Genomic DNA, 27,133 nt, shown 5'->3' on the forward strand with positions numbered 1-27,133 from the left:
GTACTTTACTCTTTCTCAGTTTTTTTGCCTCACGTCCCAGCTCCTATATGCCTGTCACATCTTCAGCTCTTTGTGCCAACTCCTCTCTCCCATGGTATTTCCATCTGGAGCTTGAAAGACAGTGGAACAAAGCTCAGTGAAGCCTTACCTTGCCATCCATACCAGTCTACCCGTTAGACATTCCCAATTTTTACTACATTGGCTGTAATTGGACTACATTTCAAATTGCAACGATGAGCACCAACTTCAGTACAATTCAGATTTTTTGGAACACTATATAGAAGTCAAAATATAGAAGGTGTATTGTAAGCCAATTGAAACTAAACAGACCAGAAATCAATGGAATAATGATCAAATTGTGCGTGCAAAATTGTGTTGTGTAAAAACAATGGTAAGATATTTGTTGATGTACTTAGATGGCATGTTTTGTTTGAGGGTGAACATGCCTGTGAAGGAACTGACTAAATCTGTCATTCTGAAGTGCAATGAATAATGCTATTTCCTAGATGTCACTGGTACCAGAGACTAAATATCTTGAGCATTTTAAACTTTATAATGAGCTCGTCTTTAAAATATAATTCCATTTAGTAGAGGAAAGCAGATAAAAAGTTAGTACCAGTCACCAACTGAGGGAATAGATTATACTTAAAGTCTAACATTAATGGCTCTCTTCCTCCCCATGAAGGAGTAGCAATGGGTATGCTGAAATTATAATGATGTAGTGTGCTGGCTGCGTTGTGTAACATATACCTGAAAAGCAATTGATCATTGTAGAAATTTACCAGTAATTTACCAAAGATACTGGAATCTTAAGTACATTTTGTAATTACTGCGATTTAGGTAATTTACTTTTGATGAACTTAAACAAAATGTACTGTCTGTCTGTCCAAATAGTCCACAAACACAGCATCTACTCTTCTAACTACTGTCAATGTGACAAATACATGTTGACATAGACAACTACATAAGTGCAAAAAACTTTTTTTTTTAATGATGAAACCGTCCCATTAAACATTGATTCATTGAGTGAATGGTTTATATTTTAAATAACGTTCTACAGCTTTGTCATTCTACATTTTATTTTAAAATCATGTAATTTGATTATTTCACATTTTACATGTGATAAGGCCACACAGTGGGCCAAAGAAAATGAGAGAACCCATGGCTTTATTCTGAATAGATAACATGAAATTGTTTGAATAGATAAAATGAAAATGCCCAGCAATAAACCCATCCCTTTGAAACCATACAAAAGACCTTGAATAAGTACATCTGGTTTTCAAGATATGTATATCATATTTATAAATGGTAAAGAAAGCTAATTTACATTTATCACTTACAGTACATATATGATGGTCCATAGAAAACAGTCACAATTTCATTCTGATTTCAATGTAGCACAGCCTTAAATCATTTTAAACGAGTCGAACACTTCTGCTTGAAAAAGCAATCGCTTTGTGCTTTGTGAAAATGAATTGTCTTTTGGTGGACTTCAACAACATCTAACATACTGTCTGCAGAGACCCTGTCTCAAAGATTAACAAGACAATAAAATTGATTGAAAAGAATCAAGACGTATTTTTTACGTAACTTCATCAGGATTTACTACACTAAATCTAGTTACCTCTGCTTTGTGCACATGATAACTTTTAATGTCTTCCAGTTCTTAAACATGTAAAATTGTAAACATCAGAACACAGAAGTACTCCTTATTGGGCATTCAGAAGAGATTGAATCACATTTACATGATACAACAAGTTAATTGTTATTTGGTCGTCCAAAATTAACCTGGGTATAAAAGGGTCAAATAAATAAATAAATATATTTTTTTGTAGTAGCAATACAGCTTTTTGATGCTCTCTATACTAAACAAATGTTACACTGTATCCATATACAATATCAGGTATGTTGTTATACAATGTCTAGGGCATTCACTGCCATTCTATGGCTTTCAAACATTGATAAATACAAAATTCACATGATTAACAATTGTGGGATCTTAAGTCAAATCATTGATGGTAAAGCCAGCTCTTAAATAAACATAACAGTTCAATATTCTATATTGGGCTACAGCATATAGCCATACAATTTCAAACTGGCTGTACAGTAAATTCTGAATAGTATTGTTTTTACAACGGTAGCACATTATTTGAATGTAGATTAATTAAATATAAAATATGTTCATGCTATGTTCAATGCCTATAACCATAAGCTACTTTTCTTAAGCCACTGTAAGACGCTATTTCATGAGTGAATTCACTACGATGAACCCAGGACAAACATTTGAGATAATGCCACAAGAGAGAGGCAGAAGCCAAAGTCTGAAAGAGGGCGTCAATACATTTACAATGATCAGATGGAAATTTATAGTTGTAGAATAGTTACACACATAATACAAATATGTTACATTAGTAAGGAATAAGGATCTACATAAATGGTGTTTTAAAGGAATAGTATCTTTTGCAGAATGAGAAATCCCCTCAGTCATTTATAAAACAACTGATCTACAGGGTGTGGACAAAATAAAAGGAACACCTAAAATATAATCATTTCAAGGACCTAATAAAGAGTAGGGCCAACGTTTGCCTTCAGTACAACTCCAATCCTTTAAGACAAGGCCTGAACTGTATGTAGTGGGATATTGCACCATTCTTCAAGAAGAAAAGCCTCCAGTTCTTTGAGGGATGAAGGAAGTGGAAATAACACTTCAGAACCTCCCATTGATGTTGATGTTCAGATCTGGTGATTGGGGAGGCCATGGAAGGCATTTGACATCACCCCAGTGTTCATAAAACCACTCTTGAATTTGTTCAGCAGAGTGTGTGGAAGGATTAACATCTAGGAATACAGGAACATCATGAACACTGTTTGCACCACAGGGTGCATCTGGTCCTGTAAAATGGTCTCATATTCCTTGGCCATTATACAACCATGCAGAGCAATCATCGGACATAATGACTCCCACAGGATGGCTGCCCATACCATTACGGATCCCCCACCATGTTCAGCAGTTGGCAGTAGACATTCTGGGCTGAAGGCATCCTTTGGCTTTCTCCAAACAAAAAAAGTTAATCATCAGACCATGTTACTTTTCCCCCATTGCTCAGGGCTCCATGTTTTGTGCTCCTAACACCAAGTTAAGTGTCTTTGTGTGATGGCCTTGTATAGTAGTGGATTCCGAATGGCAGTCCTTCCATAAATTCCAGCTTAGTGAAGCTCACCACAAACAGTTTTTGTTGAGGCTGGGTCACAGAGATACTGAGCCAGTCCTGGTCATTTTTGAGACTCTGCTTTTGGGGAATTTAACTACTATCCTGGTAAGTGTCCTTGTTGGTCAGCTTTGACTTGAGAACAATGTTCCCCATTGTCGCGGCAATTTGTCCATGTTCGGCTTATGGTGTCATGGTTTTATAGACTATTCCCCTTCAAACATTCAATCATTTTGCAGATTTTTTGATTGATGTACCGGCATCCCGGTCACTGAATGCAGGCCTCTTTGGATATCTGTTAGTTGCCTCATGATGCCTAAAAGTGCTAATTATCACACCTCTTTTATAGCTGACATATGTATTGCAAATTGTAAATCAACATAATGTGACCTCTGCAACTGAGTTTGTAATTGTGGTTTAGTTACTTCAAAGCAAATGTTCTTTTATACGTGGTCTTGTTGTTATTTTGTCCACCGACTATAGCAGGCAATTCAGCAGGACAAAACAGCAAAAGTTGACAGAATCTTACTTTTTAAGCACTTTCAAAGTATTAATACAATCAAAGCCTGTCTCCTATCTTATCTATAGGTTAAGGATATGTGCCTTAATGGAGGGAGGTCCAGTTCCTGTGGTGCTACTTCATGGTCCACTGTGTCCTGGTCATGATGACGCTCCACACGGTTACCCCATAAAGCCACAGGAGGGAGTGTGTTGTGCAGCAAAGGCACAGCAGAGCTCAGACAGAAATGATAAACAGACCAACTTCTAGGCTTCGAGATGTGGCAAACTGATGGTACAAGTATTTTTCTTTAATATTGGCAGCTGAAGCAGGGCAACACGGGCATATTTTCAGTCTAGCATAGCAGCAACAGACGTTTGACTGGATTTCAGACGCAAAGCTCTCTGTCTGAGCACAGCAGCTAAAATTTCCTCCTGAACTGTGAAGTTAGTTGGTCAACTGGCATGTTTCAGAACTTCATGGCCAAATGGTCCATCAAGCTTATCTGCTGTCCTGAGTTAAATGTCCACGCGTACTGTTTTCATTTTCCTCTGAGTCAGACAGAGCTGCTGTGCACATGTCACTGAAGATATCTGGAATGTAAGGAAAAGCAGAGTTAGACACACTGACATGCAATACATGGAAGCTAGCATCTTATGTAATGGAGGCCAAGCAACAGGCGAGATTGCAATGGTGATTTGTGGGATTCAAACAACACCATCAGTCTTTTTAGAAAGGGGCGGCATAGCCTGGATCCAGTGACTGTCCGAACAATAGTGTTTAGACAGCAGTGTCAGAAAAAGGACATGATGGCTGCACAATATTAAGATCAATATTGGCTTGTGCTTCCATTACATTTTATAGGAACAAACCAGGATGCTGCTGAAATGCTGCTTATAAGCAAGTGGTTTCAAGTCAGAAAGCCCAGAGCAAAAAACTGTCTACTGCACAAGCATGGAACTCTTCTAGAATATTATTAGATGGCATTCCTCTTGTTGCAGCCTGAGAGAGCAGTTGTTTTTAGAAGACAGAATGCAAAGACAAGCGAGGAGGCCGCAAACTGAACACTTCAAGGGAAGGCTAAACTGAGTAAAGGATGGGGAGAGAGAGCATGCTGCAATGGATGACATCATGCTCTGCTTGTTAACTGTTGCCTGTTAACAGCCAAAACCTTAGTTACCCATTACCCTCCCCTGAAGCACGCATCCCACCCAATCCCCCAGCACAGAATCAAACTGCTGCTGGTGAGTGTTTTTCTCGCAATGCAAGGAATGCCTCATCATTTTACAGTGGATGTTGGTTAGTCAGAAATACCAGTGTTACTGTATGAATGATCTCCTTCTGCTGTCTGCAATATACTGGGCGGTACCAGACCTGTCTTCTGAGTAATAAGATTCTTGACTAGCCTAAAACATGAAAGAGAACGCAAGCTTTAATGGAAAGGCTGGTGTAGGCCGTCGCCCTGGAATAGAAATGATCAGAGAGTGAATGAGAGTTGGATTACCGCCACTGGGAGTGCTGGCGGGACCTTAGGAGTGTAACATCTCTCATATTTACATAATATTTGATCAGGAGTTCTGTCTGTGATCTTGACTTTGAACTGTCAAGTCCAAAGTTTCCGTTTTTGACGCCTTGTGTCATACGACGGAGAAGGTGCACATTTGTGTATTCATCGGTTGTGCTGCTGCTTTGCTGCGGCTTCTGACAGTCGACTCTGTCCATGGAGCCTCTGAACTGCTTCATATGTGTATTTAATCCTCTAGCTGTCTGTACACTCTGAAGGCTCAGCAGCTGGAGCTGTTCCTGGCAGAACAACCACTCTTTGGCTTTGGCCTGCTGCAAACCATTCACATGCTAATTTAATGAAAGGACTTAGCAGGTGCACCGGACCCATTTCTCATGTAAATATTCTGTCAACAGTGAGTGGGCCGGGGACATACTGTAGCCCACATGTGGATTCTAGGTGTAAGACTGAACACCTTAACTGTATTTCTAGTGTGAATAAGACCATTGCCCTAGCTCTTGGACACACTTGCGAACGCTCTAACAAAAATGGGTGAACCGGATTTCAGTTTGAAGAACTTAGCACTTATCATAAATAGAGTTCCACCGAGTTGTGGGATGTTCTCCACATTGTGTGTTGACTTCCATCCATGAAATGTACAAAAAGAAAATACATCATATCACAGACGGCTGAAGAGGGGAGGAGAGAGGGTTTGTGTGAGACGTTTTAGTACCCAGAAACCAAAGATGCAAATGATTGAAGACGGTTTTAAATGATGAAATATGCATGAGGTGATGAAATGTGAGCATATTCAAAGCATTTTTTAAGTGCAGTTTTAATCTAATGGGGTATTAGTCACCCATAAATGCACTGCGAAAGCTTGTGTGAAACCACAATCCCTCTCTCATCCACCCTAGCTTGCAATAGATTTTGGAGGCCATTCCTGTGAGAAGGCAATAACTGCTGCTCATACAGTAGTTGTGGGATGAATCAAGCAGAAGGATCTATTATTCATTTAGACATTATGCTTTCATTGCCACTATACTGTACAGTTTGACTGAACATTTAGGCTTTAATATACTTAATGCCTTATTGAAATACGTTTACGATGAATTAGCTTTGAATCGAAAACAACACAGCACTAGCTTTTGGTCCCGAGGGAACCTGCAACAACATTGTTATTAGCTACTCATTTTTTAAAACATGGTTTTAATCAGTGATGAGAAAGGAATGGGCAGTGTTGGAAAATAGTGGCGGTACCAAGACGAATGACTGTTAGGTTCCTCTGACTATGGCAGAAAAAAGGGTTTCTCACTGGAACTCTCATGGAGTGTACTAAAGATGGAGAGAGTAGGTGCTACTATCACTCACCAGTGGCCATTCTCTGCCTCCTCCAGGAACTGTACTAAATCTCCTGACTCCAGAGACAGGTCCTGCGCCGTCCTGGACTCGTATGTCAACTGGACACAGAAGCGATCATGGTCGTCCTTTAAGAGCAGGTAGAGTGGGGAGAGAATGGAGAGGGAGGGGTGATTTAGGGGAAATACCCTATCCATGTAGCCGTAGTTTGTCTTTGTATTTGACGATGTGTGACTTAAGTGTGTGTGTGTGTGTGTGTGTACAGCAGGTCCATCAGTCGCACGTTAGACCCATAGAGAATCAGTCTCAGGGTGGTGGAGTTGTGAGCATTAGTCTCAGTGTGGTTGTTAGTTGTGATGGAAGCCCTCCATTAAAACAGATCTCCGGCTTTCATACATCAGACAGATTATGATGGAAGGAGAAATCCGAATGCAATGGGGAGACCCACACTAGGCTAATCCCCAGTCCTTTTTTGTCTTTTAAATGTCAAGTAGTCAGCCTGCGTTAACAAGATGGGTGATGGAGTAAAATAATTAAGAGGAGACGATTCCTTTACAAGGCACTGGAAGGATTTTGGAAGACGAACGTGATGGAGGGGGATAAAGGTATCTGTTAGGAATTATTCAACACATCGTACATTTTTATTACTGGACTCGTCCTCGCCATCCGAAGAATTGGAGAGCTCCTCTGCACTGGAAGGAATGGTTTCAAAGTCCTCTGTGTCTATTGAAGGCAATCGGCGCTGGGTCCAGCCTGGAAAAATAAACCAAAAATAAGGCAAAGGGGTTAGTCCTTCCTTTGATAAGCAAAAAAAACTGATCACCCTCTTCTGTGGACATGGCATCAGGCATCCACTGCTTACGAAACCAAAAATATGAGAATGATTCAACCAAAACCGGCTAAATATAAATAAATAAATAAAAAGGAATCCGGACGAAATTCATGAACACAGCACAGTGTGACTTCAACATCAATATGTTACCTGGTTGAGAAGTGGACCTAGGCACCGCTGAAGCAGTGCTTGTGTTGCCTTTGCTCACGGCAGGGATAGCGTCACGTAATGTATCTGGGAGAAAATAAGCTCTTTACAGACCACTATGATGCCATTCTATCTCACATTGCAGGAAATTGATGTACGCATGCAGAGATCAATTAAGAAGCCGACATCGCTCCACAGCCTCACTGAGTCATTACCAACAACACAACACGCAGAGGCCCGTTCATTTCAAGTCATGGTTCAGCACTTGTTGTGCCACAGTAATACATACCATGCATCACATTGGATCACAGCAGAAATGCCAATACGCTGACACAGACACATACCTATTCACAAGCACATTATTCTGTAAATGCACACGCTCACGTGCACGCACACATACACACCCGTACACAACACACCTCACCAAAATGCAAGCAGTTCCTGTTAACAAAGACAAATTTGAACATGCACGGATCCACTGCACACTGTGACGCTATAGCTACCTTCATAACCGAATGGAGTTGGATCGCTCTTTATCTCGTGTCTTTTGGTCTTTTTAAGGTTAGTTGAAGGAGGACCTGATAGGGCAATGAATGCAAGATGGAAGCGTTAGAGGGTAATCAGAACTATTGAGACAGTGAAACAGAATTTACTGTTTGATTGTACATCCTCAGTTTTCATTGCTCATACAGTATGTTCATGAAATGCTTGATTGTTCGAAAGAAGGAAGGAAATGTAGCTCAAGAGAAACGTCATTTGAATTCCAACAACAAATTGCACCTGTTTTGCAGCTCTGAATGTCACCACACATTTCAAATGTCAGCTTATCAAAATTCACATGCTATTACAGTGGTTTGACTATTCAGTTGTTGCCTTTTCTTCTTCTTTTCATTTCATAGACGGACTGATTTTATTCATGCATCTCATACATTTCATGAGCCATAAATGGGCAGGATATGTTGAGAAAATGACATTTTTTTCTCATTACCTTCACTGACTCCATCCCTCTAGCTCTCTCTCCCTTCTCTCTAACTGGTCTGTACCTGCCCTTGGGGGCTTTTGAAAAGTGTAATGCCTATGGGAGGAGAGCAAAAAAAGAAAAAGAAAGAGAGAGGCCGACTGCCAGCAATCAGCTACCTTTTGTGCGTCTTGTGGCGGAGACACTGATAGAGGAGGCTAAAGAGAAGCGGCGCGTGACATCTGTCTCCTTAGATGGAGGCTCAGCTGTGAAAGGCAGGGAAGGGTTATCAATTAGCTGGACACAGAAGAAGAGGAGGCAGGGAGATAGGAAAGGATGTCACGGCAGACACAGAGAAGGCTTTCAATGGAAAGGCTAAAAGAGCATATTGCTTTGCGGATTCCTGCTATTTCTCTGGATTGATTTCAGATCTGATACAAGACTTGTTGATAACTGACACTGTTGATTCCTCGCTAAACACCAGCTGACTGGGAGAGTCAACATTAAGGCAGTTAACCCTCACAGATTCAAAACTGCTACAAAAGAGCAAATACTAACAAAAGGTTGTGCTTTCATTTCATTCTTCTTTCAGGTAACTTGGAAGTGTAATTACAAAACATGAAAGTGGGTAGTAACATCAGTAGTAAAAAAAATTGAACACCATTCAGCAAGCTGTGTAGTACACATCCTTATTCCCATTGTGTAGTAACTGTTGGGCAACACCATCTTAATATGTTGCTACTTTCATTAATACCATGTTAATTACATAGGAACTAGGACAACAAATTGAACTGTCACTAAAATGTGATATGAATGAAGGAGACATGAGCAGGTGGCCACTTCCCTACAGGCTTAGATAAGAAATCGATGGCTAGGATATGCTAACAAGATGAAATCTATTGACAAGTTCACAGCCAGTCATTACGTCAGCAGGCCAATAAGTACAAAAACATCACTCCCACAGTGTTAATTTCTCTTCAGCTAAGTCTGCTCTGCAGTCGATCAAGCTTGGAGCCAACTAGATGATATTAGATTATCACCATGCAATATTTGATGACATATGGTGCACGCTGCTAATGTTACGGCCCCTTTAAGATCCACAGAACCCCTTTAAAAGTCCCACAGTGGAGGTGATCAGTTGAACAAGTCAGTGAAGAAGTCATGGCTTCTTTACCTGCGGGAAGAGACCTTCTGTTGGAGAGGCCCTGCAAGGTGAAGCGCTTCCTAGCCGAAGCAGCTGAGTGGTCAGGATTAGTGGTGGAAGCATCAGCTAGGGTGGGAAAGGAAGAGTACAACAAGAAAGGAGGTAGAAGCGGCCAGCAAAGAGAAAGTTCAACTACAACCCTGTTTCCTAAAACATTTGGTACAATGTGTAAAATGTTAATAAAAACACAATGCAATGATGTGCAAATTATTTAAACCCTATATTCAATAGAAAATAGTACAAAGAAATTGAGAAATGTTATTGTTTCTTGAAAAATATATGCTCACTGCATTCGATGCCAGTTGTGTAATGCTAAATATAACAAAACCTGGTGGAACATCTCACAACTATTTAGGTTAATTGGCAACAGGTCAGAAACATGATTGGGTATAAAGACTCATCCCAGAGCGGATGAGTCTTTCAGAAGTAAAGATGGGGAGGGGTTCACCCCTCTGTGAAAGACTGCGGGGGAAAATAGTGCAACAATTTAAGAACGTTCCTCAGCGTAAAATTGCAAAGATTTTGGGGATCTCATCATTTACGGTACATAATATCATTAAAAGATTCAGGCCGAAAACCAGTATTGGATGGCTGTGTTCTTCGGGCCCTTCAGGCAGCACTGCATTACAGACATAAATAATTACATGGGCTCAAGAACACCATTGTCTATGAACACTATATATACATTGCTGCATTCACAAATGCAAGTTAAAACTCTACCATGCAAAGAAGAAACCATATATAAACAAGATCCAGAAATGCTACCATTTTCTCTGGGCCCAAGATCGTTTAAGATGGACTGAAGTGGAAAACTGTCCTGTGGTCTGATGAATCAAAATGTGAAATTATTTTGGGGAATTATAGACACAGTGTCCCCCAGACTAAAGAAGAGAGGGACCATCCGGCTTCTTATCAGCCCACAGTTCAAAAGCCAGCATCTGTGATGGTATGGGGGTGCATTACTGCACATGGCATGGGTGACTTGGACATTTGTGAAGGCACCATTAATCCTGAACAATATATACAGGTTTTGGAGCAACATATGCTGCCATCCAGGCAATGTATTTTTCAGGGAAGGCCTTGCTTATTTCAGCAAGACAATGCCAAACCACATTCTGCATATCAAGCAAGAATGGGAAAACATTTTACTTTCAAAACTACAGCAATTTGTCTCCTCAATTCCCAAATGCTAACAGAGTGTTGTTGAAAGAAGAGGTGATGCAACACAATGATAAACATGCCCCTGTCCCAACGTTTTTTGAAATGTGTTGCTGGCATAAAATTTTAAAAAGGCATGTATTTTTCCAAAAACAATAAAATGTTTCAGTTTTGACATTTGATATGTTGGCTTTGTACTATTTTCAAATAAATATAGAGGTTAAATTGCAAACTGTTTTTATTTGCATTTTATGGAGTATCCAAAATCTTTGGGAAACAGGGTTATATGTAAGAGCAGCATGGACAACACGATAACCCTGATTCAAAGATCAGGTTAGACTAACCTATTTCTGATATTATATTCAAACTGTCACAAAGATCTCCATTTGTTGGAGGCTTTAACAACATAAGATGTTCACCTCTGACTGAAAATCATAGTCCAAACCTCTTTCATTACTGTTCTGCCTTTTTAAGTGCTTTGAGAGTCTTTCTGTAAGGAAAAGCGTTATAAAAGTTAAATATACAAGTGTGAAGAGTTGTAAAATGTCACATACAAGAGACAGATGGTCCTTTATAATAGCTCTTTATCAATGTGTTTCTCATCCCCACCAAAAGGGTCTGGCTGTGGTCTAAACATAATGCTGAACAGGCTCAGCGAGTAATAAGCTTGGCAAGACATTTTCTGGAGCCTTTCACCATATGGACTCACTTGACCTCTCTGTGCTCCATCAACAACACAACCTGCATTGGAAAGAGAAGAAATAATCTTCCACAATCATTCTGAAATAGTATGTTGTGTATGAGACTACCTAAAACACCAAGGCCAAAACAATGACTCATTTTTATTTATTACCAACCATAATGTGCGACAATCTCTGCCAGTCTCCCCTGTTAGTGAAGGAAATTAAGATAAACACAACAAGGTTTAAGGCTATCTTTCTACCAAAGGGCCATGTTCAAAAGATCAAAACAGTAATGTGTCATGGGTGTGTCATGTCTGATGGTTCAACCAATGATAATAGTATTAAGTGTTTATTTATAGTGATTTATATCAGTCAGTGGGCTGTTGGCTGCACAGTCGGCTGCAGTGTCAAATAAACCTGAGGACAGTAATTCGAGTAAACTTTGAAGCCCAAGTTGTAATTGCTATAAAATATCAATAAGTCCTAAAAGGATTCAGGATATCCAGCTTGGCAAAGCAGTTTCATTTGTCAAGTTTCCTGTCCTTGACAAAAAAAGATGAGTCCTTATTGTCCAAAAACTAGTAAACAGATATGTATCACATCTCAATACAAAACTATAAATGTGGCATTGAGACCTGACTAAATAACCTAGCTGACTTGAGTATAATCAGTTTCAGGCTAGCTTAAATCCGATGAAGACTTGGACAAAGAATTGTTCTGACTTCAAAAGAACGTTCATGTCCAGCCTCCTACTAATGAGATCCTATTTCCAGCGACCACATGGAGCCAACCCAAGACCAGACTCTATTACACTGCAAAGTCCACTGCAAAGCCAACATTAGACATTTTACAGCATAAATATGGATATTTTCTAAATGGATTGCTTGTCTTTAAGTGGTGTGATTTCAACCTGCCCTGGAGGACTGCTCAAAATGTATATATTATGTTAAATTAAATTATCACCTTGTGAGAACACAAAATAATTACAACTTCCAAAATCAGTGGCTCCACTAATACCTCATCTTACAAACTCACACCCCTGACAGGACTGACAGAGATGTCAACTTGGTTGTTGCTTCTCTCCTGAGTTTACTCTGGCATTCTGGAGAACTTGATAAAAAGAAAATCTGTTCACTACTAGTGAGAATCCAGTTGAAATTCTGAGAATAAATAAGCCATCAGTCAGGCTATCTGACTGTGTTGCAAAACAAACTGCACCATTGTCAGAATCCATCAGCAACTGGTCAGATGGAACACTGTAGACCAGAGGGTAAGGGCTGGACGATATGACACAATATGAGTCTGTTGGTTCACAATTCGATAACTGTCCTAATATCAGTAGCATAAGTATAAAGTATAAGTATAAATGTAGAACAATTATGACTGAACAAATATTACATCTTTATTTTTACTTATTATTAAACTACTTTTCCCACATTATTCTTAGTAAAGTGCTACTGCTTTAAATAATAATACATATACAATGTATTATCTGTAAATAATAAAAAAAGAAGAAGAATTGTATTGTTTTCCATTAACAAAATAACTTGCTAAAAGAGTTTAGTCCAGTTTAAGGCCAAGGAGACAAGACAGCTTTCAAATCATATTTAGTTATGTACAGTGAATGGACAAAGTGATGGAAACACCACATGGAAATGGACTGTTATTCTAAAGTAACTAAATCACAATTGGAAACAGTGCTGTAATTGACAATCACAGGTTGATTGTCAATTAGCAGTACATATGTCTCAGCTATAAAAGAGGTCTGACACTTAACACTCTGATGTTTGCGCTTTCAAAGTAATATAAAGCAACTAAATAAATTCCAAAGAGTCCAAGTGAATACCCGAATTGCAGGTGCGTTGGTTAAAAAAATAATAGCAACATTACTCAATGAGACATAGGGAGCAGTCTCAAAAACCATGACAGCATATGCTGAACAGGGACAGATTGCATTTGCAAATAGGAACAGTGGTCACATGTCGAAGCTGACCGACTGGGGAAGGACATTTAACAGGACAGTTGCTGAATTTTTCAAAACTACAGCATCAAAAATTACTACAGAATTGATACAACTCCTCTGTCACCCATAATAAAAATAACTGTATGTTGTGGGCTTCACAAAGCTAGAATTTGGGCTGCATTCAGAAACAAAATCCAATGCACATAGATGCATAACTTGGTGTTAGGAGCACAAAACTTGGACCGCTAAGAAAAAGAAAAGGTCAGATGAGTCATCTTTCACTCCATTTCCTATATCTCAGCAGGTTTACGTTTGGAGAAAGCCAAAGAGTGCCTTCATCCCACAATGTCTGCTCCCAACTGTAAAAACTTGGTGAGGGATCCGTAATGGTATGGGCAGCCATCTAACGGGAGTCATTTGGTCTGATGATTGCTCTGCATGGTTGTGTAACAACCATGGAATACGAGGTAGTTTTACCCTGTGTTGCCAATAGTGTTCATGATGTTCCTGTATTCCAGGATGTTAATGCCTCCACACACACTGCTGAACAAATTCAAGAGTGGTTTTATGAATACCAGGATGGCATCAAATGCCTTCCATGGCCTCCCCAATCACCAGATCTGAACGTCAGTGAACCTTTGTAGGACGTTTCATCCATCAAAGAAGAGGCTTCTCTTCTTAAACATTTTTGCAATATCCCACTACACACAGTTCAGGATTTGTATGACAGCATTCCAAGAAGGATTGGCGCTGTTCTGAAGATAAGGTCCTTCAAATGAATATTGTTAGGTGTTAACTTTATTTTGTAAACCCCCTGTACAGATATTTCAGTTCTTAACCAGTCATGTATTTAAATCTTTGCAGGCTATACATCTGCCCTGTGGCCAGTGACAATATCTGAAAGCTCTGTCTGAGACCCCTCTTTTTCCACTGTGCTTACAAAGTGACAAAATGCTAAGCTTTAAGCTTTGATACTGTCAAATGATTAAGCTTTAAGCATTGATATTGTCAAATGATAAAGCTTTAAGCTTTGATATTGTCTCATAAGAAGCAGCACTGGTTAACAGAATGCCTTTGCATCTAAAAATTACAGAAAATAAGACACAGTAAGACACTGTCAAATAACATTTCAAAGAAACATTGATTACAGAAGAAGCCTGAAAACAATGACCAGGAACTGCAGTCATATTTTTATTTTCTGAACAATTATTTAATATGTGACGATATTCACTTGTTCCATTGAAACAAGCTACAGTTCATGAAAATAAACTTGATAGATCGCTAGATGATGAACTAAACAAGCTAGTTGTTGCCCCAAGCTAAAGCTAACATTGTTAAGCAGATCATCTACATACATTGATTCAACAGATTGATTCCAAACATATCCATGAACAAAATTGTCAAATATATATAAGGGTGATTGAGATATGTTTTTTTGGGACAATGTTCTTTGAATCCATCAGCTAGTTAATTTTCAGCCCCAGAGATTGGCCTTTCAGGACCGAATTTCCATAGTATTCCAGTGACATAAATTAATGTGATCATGTAATAGCCTTCCATGAGAGTGTATCCACAAAGCTAAAAGGTTTGTACATGATAAATTATTAATTGGAGTGCAGCATATACACTGACGAGCCAAAACATTATGATCACCTGCCTTAAATGCTGTTGGTCCTCCATGTGATGCCAAAACAACACTGACCCGCCAAGACATGGACTCTACAAGACCCCTGAAGGTGTCCTGTGGTATCTGGCACCAAGACATTAGCAACAGATCCTTCAAGTCCTGTAAATTGGATGTGGAGCCGCCATGGATCGGACTTGCTGGTCCAGCACATCCCACAGATGCTCAATCAGATTTTAATCTGGGGAATTTGGAGGCCAGGGCAACACCTTGAACTCTTCCTCATGTTCCTCAAACCATTCTCAAACAGTCTGTGCACTGTGGAAGGGCGTATTATCCCGTTGAAAGATTCCACTGCCATCAGGGGATATCATTGCCATGAAGGGGTATACCTGGTCTGCAACAATGTTTAGGTTGGTGGCATGTGTCAAATTCACGTCAAATATGAATGCCCAAACCCAGGGTTTCCCAGCAGAACATTGCCTAGAGCATCACACTCCCTGCACCGGCTTTTCATCTTCCCACAGTGCATCCTGGTGCCATCACTTCCGCAGGTAAACGGACCACACGTACACAACCATCCACTTGATGTAAAAGAAAACAGTACTCATTGGACTAGGTGACCTTCTTCCACTGTGCCAAGTCAAGTTCCAAAGCTCACGTGCCCAATGTAGGCGCTTTTGACAGTGGTCACAGGGGTCATCATGGGCACTCTGACCGCTCTGTGGCTACGCATCCCGATACGCAACAGGGTGTGATGCACTATGTGTTGTGATACATTCCTCCCATAACCATCATGAACATTTTCTGTCATCAGTGCTATAGTAGACCTTCTGTCAGTTGGAACCAGACAGGATAGCCTTCATTGCCCTGATGCATCGATGAGCCTTTGTTGCCCAACACCCTATCGAAGGATTGTGGTTTGTCCCTCCTCGGACCATTGTTGATCAGTGGTCACCACTGCTGACCAGGTGCATCCAACAAGCCTGGCCGTTTCAGAGATGCTCTGACCCAGTCATTTGGCCATAACAATTTGGCCCTTGTCAATGTCACTCAGGTCTTTACTCCTGCCCATTACTACTGCATCCAACATGTTGACAATGAGAACTGATTGTTCACCATCTAATCTACCCAGACCTTGACATGTGCCCTTGTTAGGAGATCAACATTATTTGCTTGACCTCTGAGTGGTCATAATGTTTTGGCTCACTATTATAGCTCTGATCCAAACAGTGTTCCATGGTGATCATAAGAAAGAAGCATAGATTGGCGTGTCTAAATATAACAGCAATACAAATTATTTATTGTGTAACTAATATTGGTTTTTCAGTACTAGGATTCTAATCGTCATGTTGTGACATTTGAATTAATCAAATGTCTATATTTTTGCACAGTAGAGGTGATGGAGGGATGTTTACTAGTGGGATTACAGTGTTAAGGGTCAAGACCTCTGGAATAAATTCTGCTAACAGCTTATAAGGAAACAGTCTCAGTCTGGATATGGTGGGCATCAGCTGCAAAAGGGTCACTGTGAAAGCATCCTTCCATTACCACAGTGCTAAACTAATTGTAGCCCAGATAACGGTGCGCAACTTTCATAGTTTACATTTTACACTCAGTTACTCCGCCACATTTCTGGGTGTGTGCTAGCTCATGCTTTTTCCTTGAATAAAGCTCAACCTTACAACTGCTTTTGTCATATTCCTCGCCCACAGAGGAGATACGAGGAGATATTTTTTTCCTGAGTCTTTGGTGGGAACAATAAAGGCCCCCACGCACCCAGGACTAAGCGCCTGTCGGATCCACTTACTCCCAAAGCCGGTGACGTCCAGCCACTGACCACAAACACAGCAACTTTCGTCCTCTAACCACCTCCGGCTTCCTAGCAGACAACTGTTTGCAACCCCCCCCCCCGTATGTAAGCCTCTGCCGCTGGGCTCTACACAGCGTGAAATCGTACCTGTAACCTGGCGGGGGAAGTGAGGGGTTGCCGCCGAGACTGAGAGGAATAGAGATGGAGCATCCATCCTCTCATGTCTGACTAGCTAGCTGTCAACATTACAGCTCCAATGAAATGTCCCAGCTAATTGTGCCATCAGTGTGGCGTCTTTCATAATGCCATTATGGGATAATCTGTAGAAGGCAGATGCTGCCTCATATTTCCAGCGAGCAGAGCTAAGTGGATGCTGCTTTGCCGGGCAAGGGGGATTGGGGGGGATGGGGGGGGGGGTGATGGTAGTGCGATCTCACCTCGTTTCTGTCGCATGGTGGGACTGGGGTTGCTCCTCCTGAAGCCCGTCTCTGGGCTGGACGAGTCTGACTGTCTCAGGGCCATTTTGCGCATGTTTCTGAGCGGAAGAGAGAGAGTGTTACAATCGCTACTCATGAGAGCATCTGCGCGCTGTCGCCATTCAATCACGCCGCACGATCCAAACTTTGGCTGACAGGTGTACGCTACCTCATGGGAGCATGATGGACACTCTCAGTGATCTTCTGATGGAGCTGGCTCGCCTCTGTCATCGGAGAGAAAAGAAAAGAGTATTGGAATAGAACACAGATTTATTATTGATTTAATGACAAGGGCATTATTTTAGGTTCAGCTGGCATAAGAAGGTCAGTGAGCAGAATTACTTGTCTGAGGTATTTGGTGTGTGTGTGTGCGCGCGTGTGTGCACTCATGTAAGTTTGTCATTGGGTGTTTGAATTCTTGTGTACAACACTGTGCAGGACCGGGTGAGAAACCTGCAGTCAAAAGCAGCTTGATAGACCGATGTGTTTCAATGCCAGGTAATAAAACCGGAGAAGTCCCGGGAGCCACATGAGCCCATGGACCGAAACAGTGCCGTCAGACCTGAAGCCGTGGACCAAAACAGTGGTTCAGACTGAATGGGAAGCCAATAATCTGTGTCTTTAACAGGAGGACAGGACAGTTGACTGCCAGGGCCCGGGGGGGGGGAATCAAACCAAACAGCTGCAGCCTGCAGCCGCAGTACAAACCACTGCTGGGGCCAGACTGTAAGCTGGCCTTGTCCTGCTATTACACAAACCTCACGTCATTGGCCTTTTAATAACTCACACCAGCTTATCTGGCGCGCTGCTCTGTGCTGCTAACGCGCCGCTCTCCCTTCCCCTTCACCTATTGGCCAGGCAAGACGGCCGTAAATCACATGCAGCCCCCCGACGGGCCGGAGCCGCGCCTCTCCCTGCTTCATATGAGGGTGTCTTTACTCAGCCCTCTCACACATGTTCTCCCTGACACAGCTTGTCAGTCCGACCGCAAGTTGACTGCTCGCGGAGGGACGGGTTCTTAACTGGTAGGATCTCCGGAGCGGCACAGTTGCCGATTGGTGCATACTGCTGGAGGGTGGCAACAGGGGGGTGGAGTGTGCATGTGCGGGTGTGTAAGAGAGAGCGTGGACAGTCCGTCCGTCCGCCCCCCCGCCCCCCCGACTGCTAAAGACTTGTGTTCTGGGCAGGTTTAGGGGCTGTGTTCAGGTGTCTGGTGCTGCATGAGAGATTTTGGGCTGGCTGGAATATGCCTAGAGAGAACCCCTACGCGGTGTATACCTCTACAAGCTTCTAGCTGGCCCGTCAGAACTTTCCGGATCTCTGACACCCACATGTTCTTCACATCCATGGTGGGAGCCTGGGGGGGGGGAACACAAACACACACTCAAATACACGTGTGTATATTTTATATTATATAAACACACACACACACACAAAATATATATGTACCCTGGTAGGATTTCGAGCCTCCTAAAACCAGACAGTGTGAGCATAACTCAGTGAGGCAACACTTCCACCAAGTGGTCAAAATGTGAAACTCACAGACAGTAGGCCTTAGTTGTCACTACGCCAAATGTCTCTTAGGAGTGGGAAAGAAATGCTGCCATACATAGTAAAAGATATCTTGTAGTATGTCTGTCGTCTTTCTAGACAATATCATGCCAAATGTATGTTTTTCCAGATAATTGTTTTTACAAAAATATATATAGACATAGTAATGTGTACCTGAATGATATAGACTTCCTCTCTGCCATTATACCAGACCTCAAACTTCTTAATGTCTCCTTTGACATTTTCTGTGATTCCCACGGAACTCATCTGAAACAGAGGCAAGACTTTGGTAAACAGCAGACAGCTTCATATTTCAAACTTACCCTGTAGCTTCACACAAACACACATAAAGAGATACATTTAGCCTGGAATCCCGCTTAGGCCACAACCTTTTTGTTGTGTTCAGTTATAATCCCAATGTAGTGGTTAAATTGAAGTAATGTGTTTTTTCACTTCTACTGATTTTAAATCACTCTTTGACAGTTTGTTGCATGGCACTGTCAGCAAGTGAGAGAAGAAAAGTTCATTAAAGGTTTGCTTTAGAAAGGAAAGGGTTGTCCAGGATCCCAGTGAATCTGTCATCTGTGTTTCCTGCCCTGACTTTCCAGGCGGTCAGATAAGCTTGGATGGTCAAAAGCATCATGACAATGTTGCTTATAAATAATGCTGTAATGGGATCAGAATAGGACGTTAAAGTAAACATTTTAGGACATGGGAACAATTACATTTTTATTTAAAGTTTAAAATCATGATCTGGCAAGAAGGCAAGAAGGCGTCCTGTGGGCGGTTTGGATTAAAAATAAAACATCTAGGATGAACAGTATCTTAAAACAAAGTGGATCAGAATTTATGGAGTGGACTGGGCTGCATCCCCAACCTCATTTCTCACAGTATTTTCCTCCCAGATTCGGTGATAACTTCAGTGTACAATAAGATTCACACGGTGGAAGGAATGCACACACACTTTGAACTAGGTGACTTCGACTTCTAAATCCAATTTAATTTAACTCTCAAAACCGTGAAACAATTTATGCTAAAATGAATATAACTGTTGGTATTTGGAAAAGGAGCAATTTGCTAAGAAATAATTTGTTCCAGTTAGTTGTGTTTCTGAAGATTTAAAAAATACAAGATATTCATAGTAATTGCCCAGGTTCATAAATCGCTTGAAGCAATTGTTGGACAGTTGTCTCTAAGCAACTCTCTCACTCAGGAAAAGCAGGGTCGAGCTGGCACTAGTGAAGCGTCATGTTTGTATTGCCCTGCCCCAACCAAAGGGATTTGACAGAACTTTATGAAATAACTATTATCAATGTAAAAACAAATGTTCTGTCAAAGTGAGAACACAAAACTGAGGAAGCGTAATCGATCTTGGTGATAAATGTCAGTCACAGGTTATACATTTTACCTTCTCTATCCTCACCATAGACAGCTTTTTGTTGAGACAGATCATTCGTTTTACATGTAGATATTCGTAATTTCACAAAGTTATATCACATAGCTTTAGTGAGAACAGAGCTATATAACCAGAATGGAGCTATATAACCAGAACAGAGCTATATAACCAGAACGGAGCTATATAACCAGAATGGAAGCTATATAACCAGAACGGAGCTATATAACCAGAACGGCGCTATATAACCAGAATTGTGCATCAGTTTCTGTTGTTCCTTGTTCTTTGGGGTCTCAGGACGAGTATCTGAAAAAGCACTTTGTGATAACTGCTGATGTAAAAAAGAGCTTTATAAAATTCATCTGATTGAGCTGACACTGCACTCGCGCTAACTTGACCCTGCCCCTGTCTGAGTGAGACAGTCGCATGCATAGAGAGACAGTCCAATAATTACTTCAAGCAATTTATAAACTTTGAGAAATCGTAGATATTTGTTGTTATTCCTCTTTAAGAATTTTTAAATCCCCATTGAATCTAGACAGGTGCCAGATTGGAAAAGGCAACCAAAAAGGAAGAGTAATTATTCTATTTTCTTTCATGTTTAACAAGCCTGTACACTAAACTTTAAGCTAACAAATCATACACAGGCCAAAAGAAAACACCTGCTAAATGGACAGTATCTGGAATGTAAAAAGTAAATATGTTTTACTGATAAATGTATACCACAACTAGTGCTGTGCTGATACAACAATTTTCACAAAATTGTATCAACACTGATCTCTAGAATCGATATCATGACTGCAAAGAGGAGTGCACACACATCAGAGCATATTAACCAATTACTGTTATTGAACAACAATCTTGACTCACAGAAGTAATTTATATGTAGCAGTTTTTGCTGGACCATGTAAGTGGAGCCGGCCAAGAAGAGTGAATGTCTCTAGCCTGCCTGACTGACATAGTGGTTAGAGACACGGACTGCCATGTGGGTGACCAGTGTTTGTTCCTCGCCTCCGACAGAACCAAGTATGTATTAAGATTTTTTCAGGAAAACTTTGCTGGCTACAAGCTTCCATTACTATGTTATATAGAAAGCCTACAATTAAACAGTTTACCGTTATATTGCGACTACTTCTGGTGGATTTTCGAAGTATGCATCCGTGCATGCTTTTAGGGGTAATATAGATCACAACCCCTGGCTTAGTAAAAGAGGAGGGGTTTCCACAATTGTTTTGTCTTTTCACTCGACAAAAAAGTACGTTATTGTTACCAATTTTGATAGTTATTGTATCAATGTCATTCATGAATGAAAGAAGAACTCCCTGCCCTGAAATTAAATAGCTTTGGCAGTATAAAATTCATCTTCAGTCTCGCTAGCAATTGCTCAATTCAGTAGAAACTAGTAAGCCTATTACTGGCTAATAAGCTGTTCAAACGGCCAGTGGCAAAAGCCATACAGTTCATAGATGCCATTTATGATGGAAGAAAAACTTAAGAAACATTAGTCAGTTTAATACAATGCTTAATGGTGGCTAGCGAAATATTCAAACTTGGTCTAATGTCGAGACAGAGTTTTATGACGAGGTAGTATGTCCCAATTGGTCCCTACAGTAATCTCTTTCTAATTTAACATGTTGAATGTAGTGTATCAACCCTGTTATACCTGTTGTTGGTTTGGATGTTAGCTAATGTAGGGAACTAGTTGAGAACCGTGGAGTTTCAACTAATTGGTTAAACAATGCAGAACACTCTGCACACATATAGCTTAGTGGCATAGTGGTTAAAGACACAGCCTGTCACATAAGAGACCCCGGTTTGAATCCAGCGAGGGTCGGACAAACCACGGTTGCATAGTAAATGTTCTTATTTCAGGATCTAGTTTACTTGTTTTAATTTCTCTATATTATTATAGTACAGAGCATAAAGCTGATCTATGCAACAATTTAGCATAGCTTAAGTTTTCAAAATTACACACTGCAGCCCTTGAGTTAATTTTAATGTGTATTTTTGTTCAGTGCAAAAAGGGTTTTGTTCAACAAGAACTGACCTCCACCAACCAAACTCACCTTTAGAGAGTGTTTAAAGCTATAAGAAGGAGATGGCTTCTCATGGCCATCTGTGGTATCCTCCCGCTTCTTACAGAAAAGTAGCATCTTGTTGTAGAGGAACAGGTGTCTTTGCATGGGTTTAAATCGGGCCAGGTCCTTCACCTTGGTGTGGCCTTTCTTGTGGTCTGTCCACACATTGAATGAGCCTTGCATAAGGAGTTTGCCGAGTTCACCCAGGTTCCCCTGGGGGACAAAAGAAGCACAAAGAGGGTTTCTGTTCCACACCCTCAAACATACACTCCATGGTCACTTTATTAGGTCCACCTGCTCGTTAAAGCAAATAACCAAACAGTAATTCAATATGAAAAGCATGCAAACATGGTCAAGAGCTTTATTTGTTGTCAGAACAAACAATAGAACTTGGAAAACACGTGATCTAAGCCATTTTGACTGTGGTATTATTTTTGGTCCTAGACGTGGTGGTTCCAGTATCTCAAAAACGGCTAACCTCCTGGGATATTTACGGACCACAGACTCTAATTTACAGAAAAGAAAATACATCCAGTAAGCAGCGGTTCTGTGAGGGAAAACACCTTGTTAATGGGAGAGTTCAGAGAACAATGGTCTGACTCATTGAAGATGACAGAAAGGAACAGGAAGATGGGCTATGGCGGCACAACGCTGGTTTGTCTGATCAATCTTGATGTCTGTTGTAAAATGCAGATGGAAGGGTCAGATGACTCCATCCTACCTTGTGTCAATGTAATGGTATAAAGAATGATTTCTTGGCACACATTAGGCCCCTTTATACCAGCTGAGCATCTTTTCTATTTTGAGGTTGACTGGTTAATCCGTGCTGATCAAAACAAAAGGAAATTGTTGTTATGACAACAACATTTTCTGTATGTGACCATCAAGTCATTGGTCTTACATAAATTATAGTTGTGACCTTCTCAGTCAATCAGAAATATGTAAATTACTTCATAATAAACTCAATTGCTTCAAAGAACAGCTCAAGATGACTGCATGATCATGTGAGTGTGTCCGCATGCATTTGTGCATCAAGCTGTTAGCTGAGCAGCAATCAGCTAAAACACTATGGTGGTTTACAATGAGACAAGGGACAGATTTCACAATGGCCGATTCATATGGATAGCGGCTTTTTGAGTATACTAATGAGTTGTATCGGTCGATCTCTAATTTGAATGCCATAGTGTACCTAGCCATTACTGCTGACCATGTGCATCCGTTTATGGCCATCCATTATCAAATGAATTCTTCCAGCAGGACAATGGGTCATGTCACAGTCATCTCAAGCTGGTTCTGTGAACATGACAGTGACTTTACTCCAATGACCCGCACAGTCCGCAGATTTCAATGCAAAAGAGCACCTTTGGGATAAGTTGGAACGTGATGAATTGTTGGCCAAAACATCTTCAGGGACTGTGTGAAGATATCTCTTAGGAATGTTACCAGAACTTTCTTGAATCCATGTTGATACTGGATAAATTAATACAGTAACACCAGATAGTACATGCTCTATACAACCTGTATATCTGTCTCAACCCGATTACTTAATTTAAGGCAGAACTTCCTCGAATTAGAAGATGTGATTTTAGGGACTTTTTACAAAACAATGACATGTATTGACAGACATGTACTGTATATGCATGTAGCACCTTGGCCAGCATCCGATCAGTTTTCACAATCCAAACAACTTTTGGCTAGTCTGAATAGTGAAAACTTTCCAATGGGTAGCACATTCAGACCTCGTGTTATGGACTTTGTGCCATTGATCTACACACAATAACCCATAATGAAATTTTTATGAATTAAATGGTTTGAGAGTTCCTGTCTTTTGTTGCGACTGTTTGACATGGTGAAGTGCTGAACATTTTATACAATGGGGGAGATTGCTGTGTTGGTTGGAAGAAAAGAAAGTGTCATGTCTCATGCAGAATTCTTCAGCAAGTCCGACACATGTACATGCTCTACATCAGATTTGGGCCATTTTGGTTAAAATTATGATTGTTGGTATGTGACCAAGGGTTATTTTCTTGCTTAAATGTGATGAATGGAATAACTTTTAAATTGATCAGAAACCATGTAGCCTAATTGTTTTTATTACTTACACAAGTAATTGTGTTAGGCACTCTGAGGTCAACATTTGGCTCAGATTTTGTATTTCAAGGATCAGCTGTGTACATTCATAATTACATGAATATCATGCACTTTCTTTATATTACTTACATGGGCCTGTGGCAAAAGAGACAACATATCACTAGACCTTGCCTGAAATGTTATGCTGCTTATGACATGACAACAAATTATGACGTTACTAACTAACTATCTGCCTTGAGTATTCGGTAACACTTTATTTGAAGGGGTGTGCATAAGAGTGACATGACACTGTCATGATACTGTCATAACCATGACATGACACATGAAGGAATCATTTTGAACGTTTATGAATGTTGTCATTAGGTGTCATTCGGTTGATTGTCATTTCTTTATGCAAGGTTGACATTGTTTGGGATGTCTTTGTTATGACAACTTGACATTAACTGAGGCAACATAACCTGTCAGTGTCTTTTTTTTATGACAACATGACAGTAACCAAGACAACATAACCTGTCATAAACATGGGCCTAATTATCAAACATTTAGCCATTGTTAATGTTGATGCAGGACATGCATTCATGTAACTAGTGGTTTGCATGAACAATAGGCTAAGTAATATACATTATTCAAGAGATAATATACATAATCCCATTTGTTAATATGATAACAGTGCGGTAACCATTTTTAAAAGGTAGACTGGCTACTTTCGTCTTCAAATAGGTGTGACACATACAAAATGTATGGTCGCATTTAGGGTTGACATAGAATTTTGAAGGACACATTTGGACATTTTCACTTTTGGGTGTACTTACTTTTGGGTGTACTCACTTTTGTTGCCAGCGGTTTCGACATTAATGGCTATGTATTGTGTTATTTTGAGGGTACAGCAAATTGACACTGTTATACAAGCTGTACACTCACTACTTTACATTGTAGCAAAGTGTCATTTCTTCTGTGTTGTCACATGAAAAGATATTATCAAATATTTACAAAAATCTGAGGGGTGTACTCACTTTTGTGAGATACTGTATATTGAAGGACACTTAAAACGGTTGGCCTATAGGGGGCAGTTTGACATGGTCGTGTTGCGTTGGGACTGTTAACGTTCAAAACACCTGCGCGTTCTCTGAACTCTTCAAGGAAATGCCATGTCTTTGTTTTCTTGGTCGGTAAATTACAAAAGTTCACTGGACCTTTCGATACAGTTTGATAACTTGCCTGTTAAAGTGTATGTAGAGGGTTGGAAAAGTGTGGTAATTGTATAACTATGAGGCCCTAAACATTTTATAACATGTTCACCTGGCACAGCCAGAAGAGGACTGGTCACCCCTCTGAGCCTGAGTCCTCTCTAGGTTTCTTCCTAAATTTCAGCCTTCTTAGGGGTTTTCCTAGCCACTGAAATTAAACACTTCAGTTGTTTGCTCTTGGGGTTTAAGACTGGGTGTTTTGTAAAAGCACTTTGTGACAACTGCTGATGTAAAAAGGGCTTTATAGATAAATGTAATTGATTTGATTGATAATCTAATGTTGTCGTGGTTAATGTCAAGTTGTCATAACAAAGACATTGACAGGTTGTGCTTACTCAGTTAATGTCAAGTTGTCATAACAAAGACATCCCAAACAATGTCAACCTTGCATAAAAAATGACAATCAACCGAATGACACCTAATGACAACATTCAACGTTCATAATGATTCTTACATGTGTCATTTCATGGCTATGACAGTATCATGACAATGTCATGTCACTCTTATGCACACCCCTTCAAATACAGTGTTAGCGAGTATTCTTTGATAACCTTTGGAAATTACATTGCAGTATGAAAAGGCACAGGTCTGATGTGCCTCTAACAGGTGCAAACCCTTTTCCTTCAACCTAGTCATACTGACCTCAAATCCAGTGATGGCGATTTGATGCATGGAGTCATTCACAGACTTAATGATGTCCAACATGGTGGACAAGGCCTCTTCTAGCTCAGCAGTACCGTCCTGGTTCTTACTGCACTTTAACATCTCCTAAGCCAGAGAAAAAAGTCAACTGGGATGATGCATTTATCCTATACTTCAGTGTTTGTTTTACTGCTATGCTAACAACAGAAACTGAAAACAATAGCTTTCAAAACCCACAGGCTAAGGCAAAGACAGACAAAGCTGGGTGGTTACTGAGCAAAGTAACAAGATTGACTAGGTGTGAAGGCATTCGACATGGATAAGGAAGTGATCTGCCTGTTAGCCCTACACAATAAAGTAACATATCTGAGCAGTGATATTTGCATAAGGCTGAGATGAGATATAAACTTGCCTTCAGCATCAGCTGGTACTTAGTGATCCTCTGCACAGGCTTAAGTAAATAGGCATCAAGGGATAGTTTGTGGTCCAGCTTCTTCTGACATTCCTGCAGGAACAGATAGTTTAGTTTAAAGTTGTAATTCCATTTAAATAATTATGCTGTAGGAACATTTTACTATTATACAATTAGATGTTAAACCACCCTGAAAGTACTCTATCGGACAACAGAAACTTGAATTTTTTCTTTATAATATATACTTTATAAGTATATTAAATAAAAAATAATCCTTAAATCACCAGAAA

General features: G+C 40.4%; 1 protein-coding gene across 9 annotated transcripts in view; it reads right to left on the reverse strand.

Annotated features, from left to right (window-relative positions):
• Positions 1-1,061: 1,061 nt before the first annotated feature.
• mcf2l2 (MCF.2 cell line derived transforming sequence-like 2) overlaps positions 1,062-27,133 on the reverse strand; it is an 87,827-nt gene continuing 61,755 nt past the window's right edge. For 5 of the 9 annotated variants that reach the window (XM_010871951.3, XM_010871950.3, XM_010871952.3 and 2 more), the window contains 15 exons: positions 26,844-26,936; positions 26,432-26,557; positions 22,440-22,664; positions 19,155-19,247; positions 18,708-18,786; positions 17,599-17,653; positions 17,391-17,488; positions 9,683-9,778; positions 8,688-8,774; positions 8,054-8,128; positions 7,554-7,637; positions 7,209-7,324; positions 6,584-6,699; positions 5,023-5,114; positions 1,062-4,301 (listed from right to left, as the gene is read on the reverse strand). In XM_010871951.3, the coding sequence (XP_010870253.2) occupies positions 4,210-4,301; positions 5,023-5,114; positions 6,584-6,699; positions 7,209-7,324; positions 7,554-7,637; positions 8,054-8,128; positions 8,688-8,774; positions 9,683-9,778; positions 17,391-17,488; positions 17,599-17,653; positions 18,708-18,786; positions 19,155-19,247; positions 22,440-22,664; positions 26,432-26,557; positions 26,844-26,936 (1,527 nt within the window). In that variant the 3' untranslated portion in view covers positions 1,062-4,209. The remainder of the gene's footprint in view (positions 4,302-5,022; positions 5,115-6,583; positions 6,700-7,208; positions 7,325-7,553; positions 7,638-8,053; positions 8,129-8,687; positions 8,775-9,682; positions 9,779-17,390; positions 17,489-17,598; positions 17,654-18,707; positions 18,787-19,154; positions 19,248-22,439; positions 22,665-26,431; positions 26,558-26,843; positions 26,937-27,133) is intronic. The other 4 variants (XM_010871953.3, XM_010871954.3, XM_010871955.3 and 1 more) reach the window with 4 other exon arrangements.

This window comes from Esox lucius, chromosome 8 (genome assembly GCF_011004845.1).
Source record: "Esox lucius isolate fEsoLuc1 chromosome 8, fEsoLuc1.pri, whole genome shotgun sequence".
In the NCBI taxonomy this organism is placed as follows: Eukaryota; Metazoa; Chordata; class Actinopteri; order Esociformes; family Esocidae; genus Esox; species Esox lucius.